The sequence below is a fragment of the Eupeodes corollae genome, chromosome 2 (assembly GCF_945859685.1).
Source record: "Eupeodes corollae chromosome 2, idEupCoro1.1, whole genome shotgun sequence".
Taxonomy (NCBI): Eukaryota; Metazoa; Arthropoda; class Insecta; order Diptera; family Syrphidae; genus Eupeodes; species Eupeodes corollae.
The window spans coordinates 26,812,933-26,829,919 of record NC_079148.1 but is presented as its reverse complement, the minus strand read 5'-3'; the positions used below and the strand labels follow the sequence as shown (position 1 = coordinate 26,829,919).

At 35.7% G+C, this 16,987-nt stretch overlaps 1 protein-coding gene across 8 annotated transcripts in view; it reads left to right on the top strand.

Moving 5' to 3' along the window:
• Positions 1-16,987, top strand: part of LOC129947773 (eye-specific diacylglycerol kinase) — a 413,734-nt gene that overhangs the window by 370,264 nt on the left and 26,483 nt on the right. For all 8 annotated transcript variants that reach the window (XR_008781760.1, XR_008781761.1, XM_056058465.1 and 5 more), the window contains 6 exons: positions 3,667-3,793; positions 10,086-10,300; positions 10,400-10,482; positions 15,952-16,126; positions 16,199-16,602; positions 16,683-16,976. Coding sequence is in view for 6 of the 8 variants with exons in the window: in XM_056058465.1 (XP_055914440.1) it covers positions 3,667-3,793; positions 10,086-10,300; positions 10,400-10,482; positions 15,952-16,126; positions 16,199-16,602; positions 16,683-16,976 (1,298 nt within the window). In the remaining 2 variants the exon portion in view is untranslated. The remainder of the gene's footprint in view (positions 1-3,666; positions 3,794-10,085; positions 10,301-10,399; positions 10,483-15,951; positions 16,127-16,198; positions 16,603-16,682; positions 16,977-16,987) is intronic.

Genomic DNA, 16,987 nt, shown 5'->3' with positions numbered 1-16,987 from the left:
CCTCCAGCGCATAAACCGCACTAAACTGAGACTTTTTCTCGATGCATTTTGTAGCTCTTGCAATGCTTCTGGCTGATATTCAATCCAAAATCTACAATTCTGCTTATTTACGTACTCATTGAACCAAAAATGGGTTTCGTCGCTGAACACAGTTTTTCGGTAAAGAAGCTCGCATTGAACTTTCTTAAGAGAGCACGCATTTTTTTAATACAATTCAATAATAAATGGTTAAATTATAGACCAAACTGAAGATGTTTGACAGTGAAACAAAACACAAAACGTCCGTCAGCTGTTTAAAGCAGTGTTGCCAAAAAGATAATAGCTTAAAAATCAGCCTTTATTTTGATAATAAGTTTGTAGCCAGTTCCGGTATTAAATTTAACGTAGTATAACTTCTTCTTATGTTGTATTAAATCAATAAACAACAAAATGTTAAGCTATTTTATTTATGTGTATCTAATTAAATAAACCTTACTTTATCATTATATATTTTAGACAAGCCACACATAAGATGTGTCTACAATTCTACACACACACTAATGTAAACATTTATTTATGTAGATAAAAGTACGGAGTACGGATATAAGAATATTTTATTTTTATTTGTGAGCACAAGAATGAAGGGTGAAAACAATAATTGGATTTAGGTAATTCATTGAATTCGAATTGAAGGCATACATATCTATCCTCTTTTCTATTCTATGGATTTAAGAAATTAATTGCGAATCAATTAGGATGCTTAGAGGGATTAAGTGAATGTTTGTAGAGCCCTCTTTATATATTATGCTGTTGGTTGGTGGTATATAAATGAGCACGTTCGAGTATTGTTAAGCGGAAAAGGATTTCGGTTTAATTGAGAACAATAAATTCTTCTTATTAAATATTAAATAACTTGGGAGTTTATTTTTATTTTCTGCGGGTTTTACTTAATAAAAGAAATGTACTTATAAGAATAGAATCGAAAAAAGATTTAAGCTTTATCGATTGATATTGGAAGTTTTTCTTAGATTTAAATTGTATTGATTAGGAAAAAATAAGACTATGACAATTCTTTGAATTGCAGAGTTAAAGTTCTACAATAGATATTAGTCAATTATTCATACAGTGCCGTTCGAAAAATGTTGGTCAAACTTTTGAATTTTTTTGAAATACCAACATATTTTTTAACGAGGTTTTATATTATTATGCGGTTCAAATCGTAAAACACCATACCATATGCAGGTACATATGGTGTTTCAGATTCGGGTAAGTAGTTTTTTAGTTCATCAACTGACTCTGGGCGCTTCTTCATTATAGACCAAATATTCTCAATTGAATTGAGATATGGACCGTAGGGAGCCCAACTTAGTACATCGATATTACTTTCCTCGAAGTACTTTTTAACCTTAGAAATTATTTTCAGTCAAAAAAGTTTATTTTTTAAAGCCTAATACTAGTCAGTCATGGTAAAAATAAAGCCAAGTTCATTCTTACACTTTTGGCTGTATGCTCCTTGCATTTTTGTTTTGAAAAATGAAACTGCAATTGCTCAAAAGTGGGACAATAATTTCTAGCATGAGACGTTTAACTACCACCAGATCGGTGAATGTAGGCACTCCCCAAGGGGGGATCCTTTCGCCTCTTTTATGAAACATGGTAGTAAACGACCTACCTACATCATTGGAAGTAGAGGGTTTCAAGGTGATTGCCTATGCTGACGACCGACGTTGCAATATCCGTATCTGGGAAGCACCCCCAAGTTCTCTCGGAACTCCTACAAAATGCCTTAAATGAGCTAACGTCAATCCACATAAAACAGAATCAATACTCTTTTCGAAAAGATATAAATTTCCTTAGATTAGCCCACCCAAGTTCAGAGGAATACCATTAAGCTTTTCCGACCAAGCTAAATATTTAGGCCTCATTTTAGACAAAAAACTAAATTGGAAGGCAAATATTGATGAGAGAGTAAAAAAGACTACTGTAGCGCATTTTACTTGTAAAAATAACATAGGATCAAAATGGGGCTTCTCCCCAAAAATAGCCCACTGGCTATACACTTTGGTAATCAGACCGATACTCATTTATGACGTATGGTGGACCGCACTGGACAAGATGGTAAATCTTAATAAGCTCATCAAAGTCCAGTGGTCTGCATGTATGTGCATCACAGGAGCACTTCGCTCAACACTATCCGCAGCACTGGAAGTGCTTTTAAACCTAACACCTCTTGACATCTTCTCCAAAATGGTGGCAGCCAAATCATGTGTGAGGCTTAGAGCAACCTCTCAATGGAACAGTAACAATACTACTATTCTAGACAGTTTCAGATCTATCCCAGATCGCTGGACTATACCACCCCAAAAATGGTATTCGGTAAAAGCTTCCATGTGTCCATACCTTGTGTAAGATCTTCCTGGGAAGAAGAGAGACCCGTGATAGACGATGCGGTACACTTCTATACAGGAGGTTCAAAGACCGATCACGGAGTTGGAAATGGTATCTTTTCGGAACAACTGAATCTCAGTCTATCCTATAGGCTTCCCAATCAATGTAGTGTATTCCAGGCAGAAGTAATGGCGATTAAAGAAGCACTATCCTGGCTCAAAGAACACGTTATATCTTGTAAGGATATACGAATCTTCTCGGACAGCCAAGCCGCTCTTAAATCTCTCGCGTCTGTCTCCACAAAGTACAAAATGGTTTGTTTAAGTTCATTACTCTCCCATGAGTAACCTCATTAGTGGTATACAATGGACCCTTGAGGTCTAGGTGCGTCAATAACATCTGGACAGCCACTCCAACCTAACCTTACCTTGTCCTACTCTAATGTAAACTTTTGCATTGACTTTGGGTTCTAGAAATCTCAATCTACGTTTTTCATCTCCAGAGAAGCATCCCCACACCAATAAATTTTGATTCTTCCGAAAAGATGACATTGTTCCCCATGCCTTGAATCAAATTAAGGTGATCCCGAGTTCAGAGCAATTGGTTTTATTTGACTCTTTTTGGAAAATCTGGCCACAGTACCACAGTCCAGCTTTTACGGGCCTTTTTCTCACAGAGCTTGACGAAATTATTTTGCTTGTAGCTCGAAACATATCTTTTTTAAGGTCCACCGAAGTCCTGAACCGATGACGACGACTGTACAACATCAACACCAACGATCTATCACTGGGGTCGTCTTTTTTGGCCTCCCTGAGCCTTTTTTCTGCTATTAATTCCGGTCTCACGACATTTTTTCCAATTCCATGCCACAGTCTGTTGAACAATATTCAGTCTCTTAATAATTTCACGTGTTGTCAAATTGAGACGTGTCAGACACAAAATATTGGCTGATTTTTCCACAAAATCAATTCGGTTATAACATCTCAACTTTTATACAGTGAATGACAGTTTGCTACTTAGTGCAAAAAACACGTAGCGTTCCTAAATTCCAAAAATTTATGCGAAAAGGATTATAAAATGTTTGACCAACATTTTTCTAACTACACTGTGTACAAGTATATAACAATAAATCAGAAATTTGTATGTAAGACTTAATCAATTAATTGATTTCAAATGCAAACGTTAATGATTTGATTAATTTTAATTTATTTTAATTAATTTTAACTTTAAAATAATTTTAGCTTTTTTATTGAAAATTATTTGCGCTTTTAACTTTTGATGGTTTTTTTAATTTCACAGGCTGTGCAAGGAAAATTGTTTGGTTCTAAGGAGATTGTTGCATTATCCTGTGCCTGGTGTAAAGATGTCTATCATAACAAGGAAGCATGTTTTAATGCAGGACGCATTGGTGAAGAGTGTTCATTAGGTAATTTTAAATATGAGCATCTATTGTATTTTTAAATTTAACTTAAAAAAAAAACAAATCTAGTGTTCAGGTAAGCTTCTTTTGTTGACGACTGGTAGATCAAAGCTTCTGATTAAAATGTTGAAAACCATTAACAGACAATGAAATTATTTAAAATATCCTTAGAAGAAATTTACATAACATGTAATGGCTAGTAGAAATCTTTGAACAAATGGGATAATAGTTTTTTTGAATACTGTGTTTTAGGTGAACATAAATAATTTCAATACATTTTCTTTGATGAAAAAAATGAAAATTAATAGAAAAAGACAATTTTATGCAAAGAAATACTATTTGAATACCATAGTACGTGCTACGGGTTGTGATTATTTTAATTTGATGTATTCTATTTTTCGATGTTTCTGAAGTCGTTTTTATTAAATGAACCGGAAGATGGGAAAACACAGATCCAAAAAATGTTTATTTATTTCCAGTAGAGTCAGCACTTATGTTTCTGTTTTCTTAATTTTTGCTAAATTTATGAAAAAGCCTTAAAATAATTTAAAAAAAACATAGTATTTAAATACTCACAACTAACTAACTCACAAACTGAAAAAAAAGAATGCTTTTAATAACAACAGAATACAATTTTAAAAAGAGGCTGGGATGCAACCCACACTGATAACTTCCCATCCAGTCCGTCGATTTATCTTTTTTTTTAATTTTACAAAATATTGATATCATATTTTTTTTTAATTAGTAATTCGAAGTCAATATCTTTTTTTTGTTATCATAATACTTGAGTCGAAACCTATTTCTTATCAACTTTGTTTGGTTTTTTGTAGGTCTTAGTGTTTTGTAAAAAAAAAGTTGTCAGTTCCACTTTTCTTAAAAATTAACTAAATATTAATTATTTGAGTCGAAAATTAATTTTTCTTATAAGTTTTTTTTAGTGTCAATTCAATTTTTCCCAAAATTTTACTATATGTTGGAAACTATATTTGTTTTAAGAAAAAAAGTCGGTTATTAAATACCAAAATGATTCAAATTGACGGTGACAGTGGTTCCATTCTAGTTTTTGAAGAGGTCCAATCAAACCTCCTGACCAAATAGCGCACCAAACAGTGACTTTTTGTTGATGGAATAGCCTCTCTCCAATTACTTAAGGATTATCGGGACACTACAATGACAATTTTGTTTATCAACATACCCACCGAATGAGAAATGTGTTTTGTCGCTGAAGAAAATTTTGTTCGAAAAATCGGCGTTCACCGCGGCCTGTTGTTCAAGCACCCACTCTATCATTCTTTTTTGAGAGTTGTTTTTGCGTTTTTCTGTGTTATCTGTATATCAAGATTTATTTAAAATCGACTTCTCTATTGGTTTTTGAGCTATGGACACGGAAAGAAGTGTATGACATTAATGACAGTGCCTGGATATGTCCTGGAGACCCAAACTAAAAAAGTATTGGTTATATTCCTACATTGTCTTGCAACAACTCCTATAAGTATGGATTATGTACTATACTGTATGGTACCACAATCTTTGCTTGTAACACAAGGGCGCTTTGACGTGACAGTATTGCCTTCAGCCTTTAGTTGCTTTCGCGGATGTAATATTATGTATTATCCATATGTCTGGTCCTTCCACCAAACGTTGTGTTGTTGCCGTGCAGGCATATGAAACTATGCTCGGAGTGCAACTTAAGGTTGCAAGCTCAAACAGTTGCAGATTTAAACGAAAATTACAAATGTCCATGCTGCCAGGAAATCGTAGCAGACACTTTTTACATTGAGTAAAAATAGTAAAAATATTTTGTTCTTTTCTATTTTGTTAAATAAATTGTTACAAATAAAAAAATGTCAGGGGCTGTTTTTTTCTGTTGTGATAAAATGTCTACAATATTGACCAAGTAGCGACTTTTAAAATGCAAAATATTTTCTGCCTTTTTTTCAAATTGATATTAGGAAATTAGGCCAGAATATATCAATTGGTTTTCTGGCCTAATTTTCATTTTGATTTGTGGTTTTATTTCCATTTCAGTCTGGCACAATTTCCAATGTTTCTGACTTATTTTCCACAAAAAATTCTGCTTCTTTCTCCAATTTGAAGCAGAAAACATTTTCTGGCGATTTTTCCAAAACAAAATTCTGGCGTAATTTCCGAAAGCCAGAAAGTAGTTAGCTTATTGCAAGCGTCAAACTACGATCAGAGGTTCATCATACAGTGGCTCATTTTTGTTTGAAATGTGTCGTTTTCGAATGTTTGTATCCAAATGGGCCACAGGTTTTGTATAACATTCAAATCCGGAGAATGTGCCGGGGGTTTTATGACGTGGGGTTAGTTATAAATCAGCCATATTTTTACAATTCCTGAAGTATGTTTCGGGTCGTTGTCTTGATAAAACCGAAACGAGCGTCTTATGCCCAATTGTCCTGCACTTTGGAGCATATTTTTTTTTGAGGATATTGAGGTACACTATTTTATCCATTCTACTCTCTTGAACTCCAGCTTCCCAACTCCGGCTGCTAACATGCAGGCTCAAACCATGACATGACCACCTCCATGCTTCACAGTTGCTCTGAGATTTCTCTCCTGGAGGTCTGTATTTGGTTTGCGCCAGAAATAAGATTCCGCTATTTTCCTCCGAGAAAGTCCATTCCTGTGATGAAAGAGGACACTTTCAATTAACAATTACAAAGGGAGGAAGAATCTAGTAAATAGTTATAATCTATAATTGTTTTTTTTTGCATTTTGTCAATATTCAATAAAAGACAGTTTGTATTGCACCATTCCCTAAAACTATGAAGATCTCCTTGAAGCTGTGAGCAGTCATTAATTGAACTAATAGATTTGAAAATTTTAATGTCATCAGCGTATATTAAAACGGAGGAGTTTTTTATAACGGATGTTATGTCATTTATATATAAGATAAATAATAAAGGACCTAAATGGCTACCCTGTGGAACACCAGAGTTGACGTAAAATTGGTCGGAGAGTTCATTTCTGAATATAATGCTATAACTTCTGTTCTTAAGATAAGACGAGATCCACGTCAAGAATTTGTCGTTAAACCCTGAGGCCTTAAGTTTATGGACTAAAGTCTGTGAATACGCAATCTACTTGCTTACGATCTTCAAAGGAGTCAAGGCAGAAAGAAGTGAAATTAAATAGGTTTGTAATTGTTGATTTATTCTGGACAAAACCATTTTGATTTTCACATACAATTGAATTACAATTAAAGGATAACATCTTACAGATAATGGACTCAAATAGTTTGGGAATAACGAAAAGTTTGGCAATCGGCCTGTAATTCGTTATTTCATTCTTAGATTCTTTTTAATGAATCGGAGTTATAAATGCACTTTTCCATAATAGTGGGAAAATTGAGCTTCTAAGAGATTCATTGAACAAAACAAACAGAGGTTACGATAAATGAGACACACATTTTTTTGAAACACATGATGCTACTCCATCAGGGCCAGGGTGAAAACAGTCATCAAGTTCTGAGACACAACGAACAATTGAATCCTCACATATTGTCAAGTCAATTGAGTTAAGGTGTGGATAATTTTGGGCTGGAAAGAACGAATCGGAAATTTGAAAAGAAAGAGGCACTTAACTTGTTGTGTTATTAAAAGACATAGAGTTTGGGTAACCGTCTGTTTTTCTTATACTTTTCACGAAACCCCAGAAGTTTTTTGGGGTCTGTTTCAATTTATTTTTAATTTTTATAATATAGTCAGAGTAGTCAATGAAAATATTTTTAAGTTCGGAGTAAATCCTGAAGTCTTCTTCTGCTCTAGTTTTACTAAATTTTAGCCATGCCTTATTTCTTTTATTTTTTAAGTTTTTTAATTGAGTGTCAAACCATCAAATCCTGTTACCTTTCTTGAAAATTAGTATTAGAAATAACATCTTCCATACACTGGGAAATTTGCCTATTTTTAGAAAAGTTTGAATAATAACGTATGGGGTTCAAATAAAGCATTACTTAACTTTTTTAATACTATCGGGGGAATACCATCGGGACCGACTGAACAGTCATCATTCAACGCGGATAAAAGATCAAGAGCCTTACTCTATAGCACAGGTATGTGATTACAGCTAGTTTGCGAAAAGGAGTGAAGAGTATGAAAATATACTTCATCAAATTCTTCAGGGCGTTACAGATATCAACAGTTTTATCTAATAAAAGGTTCTTGTAAGTGAAGTTAACTGGAAAGCCATCTGATTTTTTCTGAGTTTACAAGTTTTGTAGTACTCGTGGCATGATGGTTAGTGCGTTGGACTGTCATGCAAGGGGTCTTGGGTTCAATCCCTGCCTGTGCCATCTTAATTTAAATAAAATTAATTTTCGCGGGTACTACCTCTTGCGAGGAATTGAAAAATCCTTTAAAATTGTAGGTCCCTTCCATTCCTGACAACAGTCCTCGCACACAGGAATGGTTGAGAATTGTAAGTCACTAGGCCCTGGTTCACAACGGACCCACCCAATATATTACAAGTTTTGAAGATTTTTTAGGATTCTCTTTCAAAGAGGTGCCCATATCAGTAACATAACAATCATATACAAAATTAGAAAGAGACTTAAATTCCTTAAAAAGTTCAACATAAAAAGAGAAGTTGTTTGGAGACAGAGTTTTGAGATAACTTTTCCATGTCTTATTTCTTTTGTTACGCAGTAAACGCAATTCTTTCGCAATTCTGCATACTATTTTGTGCTGTACTTATGCACTTATGATTAAAAGACATATTGAAACTTATTTAAAATTGTTGCTCCAACTTTTTTTAAAAATAAAAGTTGTCAAGCTGTAACTTTTTCGAAAATCGAATGTTTATTTTGTCTGTTAAAACTACGACACCCTTCCAATTATAAATAAAGAAAAAGTATATCCTCTTTAAAATCAAGCTTTAGTCTTTTCCACATGCTATCTGCCACATACCTCAATTATTTCTGTGTCATGTGTATTCATTTCAAAATTCCTATGGTAACTGAATTTTTCCAATTTCCTTCGAACAAACTGATGATAATTTAATTGAAAACAACTAGACTCTCATGGGGGCATGTAGACAGGACATGTGAGTGTTCTAACATTCTCCTCTTTCAGAAATATCATTTATTAAAATATTCAATTAAAAATTATGTATTTCCAACTAAAAGTCTGAAGTATTTTTGTTCGAATACGAGTATCGATATAACATCCTTTAGAAAGGATAAAAACATCAATTTATAGGATAAATTCTTTATACAACAATGATGTGCATACAAAATTTTCCTGTTTTTCAAAAACAAGTCCATATACTGGTTCCTTCGTATGTATGTACGTATGTATTGTTCCACAACACAATATCTGCATTCAGTCTTGAAATCATCATTTTCAGACAAAACGCCTTCCTAACGTACACACACACATGTAGGATATTCGTGCTACATTACATATCACCTACTCCTAGAAGATTTTTAAAAGGAATATGTTTGTTTGTGTGTGTGTGTGTGTGCATGTGTGGTTGCTTCAAAAGCAATGAAGACAATTTTTCAAAAAAAATTAATTAATGGTATTATATTGAAAGAGTGTTTTTGGTTGGTATCTAATTGAAAACCTTTTAGCTCAAGTTCTTTTCTTTTTGGTATATTTAATTTAATTAATCTGAAATCTCAAATTTATTTTATCTCAATAGTCTTTTGTGTCTTTTATTGATGGACCTCCGTCACTCTTCTATACGATCCATCAGAGAACTCCTGCCAAACAGGTACTACTGATGATAGGATAACTGAAGATCCGGGCTTTAAATCACTCCTCAGATTGTACCTTCCCTATAATTCTAAACCGCGTTGCTGCCGTTGCGTTGTCTTTATTTCGAAATATGTCAACGATGGAAACAACCCGCAACCAGGCTAATCTCATTCAGTTACAGTTAAAGGGATTCACTACGTCTATTCGTCCCGTCACCGCAGTGTGACTGTGACTGTGCCTGTAAAAATTCTTCTATATAGCTCTGTGTCCTTACTGAAATTTACTGCGACTCACAGCTTCTATATGTATACTATATAAATATTTTGCAATATAGAGATTGTTTGGCTTAGTGCCCATTAAATTTCTAGACAACCTAAATCCTTTTTGCCATACAATTATGTATCTATTTGGGATTTGTGGGGGGGGGGGAATGAATCCTTGACGAACAAAAATTGAAAGACATTTAAAATTGCATCTTTGATGGAAAAGGATATTGAATTTTCCTTTTCGTTTTTGTGCTGTGTTGTTGTTTTATTTTATTTTTCTTATTTTTGTTGTTTTTCTTATTTTCACAGGAAACTACTCTCCGATTATTGTACCACCATCGTGGATCGTTAAGCTACCGAATAAAGGAAATTTCAAGTCATCTCTAAGGAATAATAAACGCAAGCCATCGAATAAGAAGAAACCAAAAGAAAAAGAAGCCAGGGCTTTTATTGTGAAACCAATTCCATCGCCTGAGGCAATACCTGTGATAGTATTTATAAATCCGAAAAGTGGTGGCAACCAGGTAAGGAATAGAACGAAATAAAGAAGACAGGGGAGAGAGGGAATTTTTTCAATATTGTGATAATCTTTTTTTTCACTTTTCTACTTTTTTTTCTAAAAGGGAGTGAAATTGTTGGGGAAATTTCAATGGATTCTTAACCCACGGCAAGTTTTTGATTTGACGCAAGGTGGTCCGAAAATGGGGTAAGTTAAATTTTGTATATATTTTTTGCTTATATTTCCTTTGAAAGAAAATAAATTAACCGAAATGAAGAAAACTCACGTTTTATTTTGCTTATTATAATTCGTGGGGAGTTTTCGAAGCATGAAATTCAAGAATGGACTTTAAAGTGGGACAAGTATTTTTTGTTCAAATTATGTTATTGTTTGTTTGAGTAATGACTTTACCCTATTTTTACTATAAAAGGCATTCGTTGAAATAAATGGAAGCTTTAAATGCAACAGGCGGGAAAATTTGCATTCAAGACCGGGGATTGCTTACAAAATCCTATAAGCTGGCGTAATAATTGTATAATTTGACACATTGGAGCCTATCATGATATTTTTTCCCATGAGATTTGCTCCTCAAACATGAATCTCCCTGGAAATAAGTTTCACTTGAAGAAAAATTCGGTGCAATGACATTTCATTTTCCCTGGGCATTTTTTTCCCGATTAAATTTTACGTTCCCAATGTTTCAAGGGAAATTTTATTCCCAATGTGTTTGTCGTAATGAAAATGTTTAAGCCATCCAGTAATAAAATCAGGGCGTTTTGGAGTGACTCATTTTCACGACTCATTAATTTATTCCGCTCCCATTCGTTTACATGCCAACACCGAAAATAGACAAGCGGCGTTAAATTGCACATTAAACTCTGGGGTTACAAAGCTTTTACTTCAATAAATCAATTGTGGCACAAACTATGTAACATATTACGCACTACTCCTACATATCATGGCTGTTCAATTGATGTACAAAAACAATCAAAAAAGTCTGTAGTGATCACCAACATTCTTGCCAGCATCATTTTTAAAAAAGTACGAACCAATACTTGAGGATTATCATTCAACAAAAAGTGATTTTCAATAAAATTCCAAACCGAGCTAAAAATTTGACAGGTGAAAAAATATACTGCCAGTTAAAATAGTGCTGCAAAATTAAAATTCTAAGCTCTAAGATAAAGACCCGTTATTAAAAAGCTGTACAAAATAAATTAGGTGGCTCAACAGCCTGTTGAGAACTAAGGCCTAGTTACTTACAGCGGAGACCTACAATTTTAACCCGAATCCGAGCGGCTTATTTGAGAAAGCACTTTTCATGACAAGAATTACTCTTGAAAGATTTGTCAAAAAAAACTGTAGCAACCGAATATTTCAGAAGATGTAAATTATGATCTAAGATTTCAAATATCAGTCCTACATTGTTAACCAGAGGTCGTCAAATTATTAAATGAAATAAAAGTAGACATTACTTACTTACTTACTTAAGTTGGCGCTACAGTCCTGCGTGAACTAGGGCCTCACCCAACAAACTTCTCAATCAAGCTCGGTACCTAGCAAGATGTCTCCAGTTTCGCGCTCCAAGTGGGTGAGGTGACATTCCACTTCCTGATCTGCGGTCTTCCTCTACTGCGCTGTCCTGTGGGTGTGGACTCGAAGACTTTCCGGGCCATACTATTGGTTTCCATGCGCTCTACGTGACCCAGCCATCTTAGTCTTTGGACTTTTACCCTTCTGGCTAAGTCTACGTCGCTGTACAGCCCGTCGTTCCATCTTCTCCCCTACTCCCCTTCGATGCATACAGGACCGTAGATCACACGAAGAACTTTTCCTTTGAACCGACCCAAGGTGCTTTTATCCACTTTTGCCAAAATCCATGCTTCTGCATCGTACAGTAGGACGGAGATGATAAAGGTCTTCTATAGCAACACTTTGGTCCCTCTTGAGAGAGGACTTTACCACTCAATTGATTTTTTAGTCCAAAGAAACAGCGGTTAGCAAGAGTTATTCTTCGTTTGATCTCAACGCTGGTGTTGTTACAGCGGAGCCTAGGTAGACGAAGTCCTTGACTACCTCAAAGTTACGTATGTCGATGGTGACGTTTTAACCAAGACTTCGGTGTTGTATGTCTTTTCTTGACGACAGCATGTACTTTGTTTTGCCATCATTAACCGTTAAACCCATTTTTTCCGCCTCTGCCTCAATACTCAGCGCCAACTTCTATGGAGCAGCGTGAGTTCTCCAAAACTAGACATAGCTCTATCCAGCTCGTCCATGTAGATGCTGTCATATGCGGCCTTCACATCGATGAAAAGATGGTAGGTGTCGATTTGGTGTTCTTGGGTTTTTTCCAGGATCTGTCGTAATGTGAATATTTGATCAACTGTGGACTTTCTTGGTCTAAAACCACACTGATAAGAACCTATCAGGTTGTTGACAATGGGCTTTAGACGTTCACATATTACGGCAGAGAAGATTTTGTAAGCGATGTTAAGTAGACTGATTCCTCTATAGTTGGTGCAGTTTAGAGGGTCTCCTTTTTTCAGGATCGGGCAAACAATACTGAGGTTCCATTCATCAGGTATGCTTTCTTCCGACCATATCTTACAGATAAGTTGGTGCATGCTCCTAACCAACTTATCTCCAGCTGCTTTAAAGAGCCCGGCATTCAAGCCATCCATTCCAGAGGCTTTATTAGACTTCAGCTTAGATATGGCAATCTTTATTTTGTTGGCTTTCGTGGCTAAATTGAATGGATCATCCTGCCTGATAGCGGAATTAGGTTCGTCGTCGCCGTTATACAGTCTGCAAAAATGGTCCTTCTATATCCTCAGCATTGACTGCGGTTCCACTATGATGTTTCCACTTTCGTCTTTGCAGCCTTCGGTTTTAGGTTAATGTACCTGTGAATTTCGTTTCACCTGTTCATAAAACTTTCGAACTTCATTCCTGCTTTTAAACCTATTAAAATCTTCGACCGCACGCTTCTCATGCCCTCTCTTTTTCGTTCTGAAAAGTCGGTGTTCCTCTCACCTTTTCTGCTCATAGAGCTCATTAGCTGCTCTCGTCCTTTTAAGCAGCGATGCTTTGTGTGCCTGTTGTTTGGCTGCATTTGGCTGCCGACATTCCAAACCAGGGGTTCCTTGTTGGTGGCTGTTTGAAACCCAGCACATCAGAGGCGACTTCTCTGATTGCATCTTGGCAATATTGCCACTGGTTTTCGATACATTGTGTTGGCGACAGAGAACTTCGCGAGAGGTTACTTGTCACTCGGTCGGAAAAGGATTTGGCGATCACTTGCGACTGTAGCCGTTCGACGTTATACCTTCTCCCAGCACCTCCCTGTTTTGCCTTGGGTCTGGAAATCCGAAGTGCTACCTTGGCTACAACTAGGTAGTGGTCCGAGTCGATGTTAGCTCCTCGTAAAGCTCGTACATCCATGATGCTGGAAGCGTGCCTGGCGTCGATCGCAATATGGGCAATCTGGTAGTAGAAATTACATTACAATTTAACAGACGTTATTAAATAATTATCTGAGATAGTAAATTTCAATATAAAATAGTGAAATAGAAGGCGTCAACAAATTTGAGGCTCAGAGGTTAAATGTTAGATTTTAAATAACAATAAATTACAGTGCCAAACCTTAGAACTCACTTATTGACATAACAAAAGTCATTTGGCTGCGTTCTCTCGCAAAAGGCGAATCCTCCTCCTCCTCTTATTATCGACCGATTGCATTTGTGTCCCTTCTTTCAAAGCTCATGGAAACGCTTATTAATTTTCAGCTGAAGAAACATCTCCAAGACCGAAAGCATCTTATTGACAGCCAGATCGGCTTTCTCAGCAAAAGGTCCACTAATGATCTCATGGTGAACCGAACAGTGAAACTATTATTACACTAGATATTTCAGAAGCACTCGATATGAACTAGAATCAGGCTCTCTGGTCGAGAACCACATTATACATTTTGGCGTGCCCCAGGGCTCTGTTTTGCCTCCGATACTTTTTCATATTTTCGTAAATGATCTGTTGTCTGCAACCTCTAGTAGAATTCGCTGACGATATTACTCTTAGCTTTTCGTATTCATTTTCAGACTAACATGCCTCTTCCGACCTAAACAGTATTGTTCAGTGAGAAAGAAAAAACCGTGTGGAATTTCATGCTTCTAAAATACAATGTATGTGTTGTTAAAGCGAGATATACCCCCTTGTTATTATCCTTGGTGACACTTGCATCAATGAAAAACGTTCACATACGGAATGTGGCCAAAAATGTCCCAAGTTGTTTGAGTTCTCTAAAGCTATGCAAAAAAGTGTCCCCCCTCTGATCTGGCTGTTAGCTTCAAAACTTATATACGTCCAAAGCTTGAGTATAACTTCCATCTTTAGGCAGGCGCTCTTGGAACTTACTTAAGCCTCTTGGACAGTTATTAACATAGAGCAAGTGGTACCATCATAGGATCATTTACATTGCTTGAGATTCTTTCTTTAACCGTACTACGGGAATGTGAAATGCCTTACCATTTATTCCCTAGTCATTGCAATATTCAGGACCAATGTGCAACATTCAAAACCAATGTGCACCAACTATTAACTTTTCTCTTCCTTTCTAAGTTCTTACCTTGAGTCTTTGCATAAAAGTGTATTCAAGTGTATTCTTGAGGGTCTATTCCTTAGCCCTACAATTTAAAAAATCATATATTTAAAACCAATAAATTCCCACAAAATTCATAATTTGTCCCTTCTTAAGCCTTCCCCAGCATCACTTTAAGTTTAAAAAATTAAATACAAAATAACGACTATATCGACTTTAAAAAGACACTCTTCCTGTTTCAATTTTGTAAAAGGTTTCACCCATTCAGAATACAGCGCCTGTGTTCCCTTTCAAAAGCTAAACATGCATATAGGAAAAACGAGAATCTATTGAGTTGACTATATTATGACTACGGGTATAGTAAAATAAAGAATTGACATGCCAAACAGCAGACTGAGAATTAAACCACTTCAAAGATATTACATTCCTTAACATAAAAGAGGCTTTCAATTATAAAAGTATGTTCGAAACATTACAATTTGACAAGCTCTAGAATCTCTATTAGCAGCGAGTAAAAGTTAAAACAAGAGTAGTTTGCGTGTTGTGGTTAAAACTTCACAAAAGGAAAAGTGAAAAGTTAATCAAAAAGTCCAAAATGAGAAATTAACTTACCTAAAATGAGATTTTAGAAACAAATTATAAGGAAAAGTGGGTGTGACTGTGAATAAAACTAACCTAACTTAAGTGACCCAAAACCTCCTTGAGATTCAAACTGTTGCAAAATCTCAAATTTAGAAAAGAAGGATAGTTTATGATTAAGAAAGCTGATTTTAAGATTTTTGAATCAGAAGTAGTAAAAACAATTTAAAAAATAAAGCAAGAAGGCGTGGTAGTGGGCGTTGTTTTTTTATTCTTTTAATTTAGAATTTTTTCCCTCAAAATTTCAAACCTAGGGATCTTAGATCTGACGGTCTCAGATTCGAAAGAAAAAAAAAAGAAATAGACTGTAAAAAGAATTAAAATATAAAATAAGTAGGCGTGGTATTGGGCGTTTTTTATCTCCTTAATTCCTTGATATAGTTGAATAATTCGTATTTTCATAATTTGTAATGTATTTTTCTTTTAATTTAATTTTTCAGTTTAGAAATGTTTCGAAAAGCTCCACAACTTCGAGTACTCGCTTGTGGCGGTGATGGTACAGTAGGATGGGTACTTTCAGTTTTGGACCAAATTAATATACAACCGCCTCCAGCTGTGGGTGTCTTGCCACTTGGAACTGGCAATGATTTAGCTCGTGCTCTTGGATGGGGAGGCGTAAGTTACACCCACCTTAATCTTTTTGAATATATGACACTTAACTCAATTTCTTAAATTTTTTTGTTACAGGGTTACACTGATGAACCTATTGGTAAAATTCTTTTTGAAATCGGTATGTCCAATACAATTCTTTTGGATCGATGGAGAGTGAATGTTACTCCCAATCCGGATGCCGAACCAACCGAAAAGGGCAAAGACAACTTACCCCTAAATGTTATAAATAATTATTTTTCCTTTGGAGTTGATGCTCATATTGCCTTAGAGTTTCACGAAGCACGTGAAGCTCATCCGGAGCGATTTAACTCGCGTCTCCGCAACAAAATGTACTACGGCCAAATGGGTGGCAAAGATTTAATATTGCGGAAATATAGAAATCTTGCAGATTGGGTTACACTTGAAGCCGATGGCGTTGATTATACACCAAAACTTAAAGAAGCACGTGTCCATGCAATACTCGTCCTTAATATCCCAAGGTACATAAATTGATGCTAAATGGTTTTTCTTGGAGTGATTTATTTTAAAACTATAACTATACTTTTTTCTTTCTCTGTAGCTATGGAGGTGGCACTCATCCGTGGAATGATTCTTTTACCAAGTGTGTCCCGGCAACAGACGATGGAATGTTTGAAATTGTTGGACTTACAACCTACCAGCTGCCAATGCTTCAGGCCGGGGCCCATGGAACTTGCATAGTGCAATGCAAGAGTGCGAAAATTGTCACCACCAAGACAATTCCAATGCAAGTTGATGGTGAGGCATGTCGTGTTAAGCCGTCGATAATCGAAATCGATCTGCTCAACAAGGCGGTTATGCTGGCCAAGCGAAAACACGGACGAGTGAATGTGGCGTAAGTTCAGA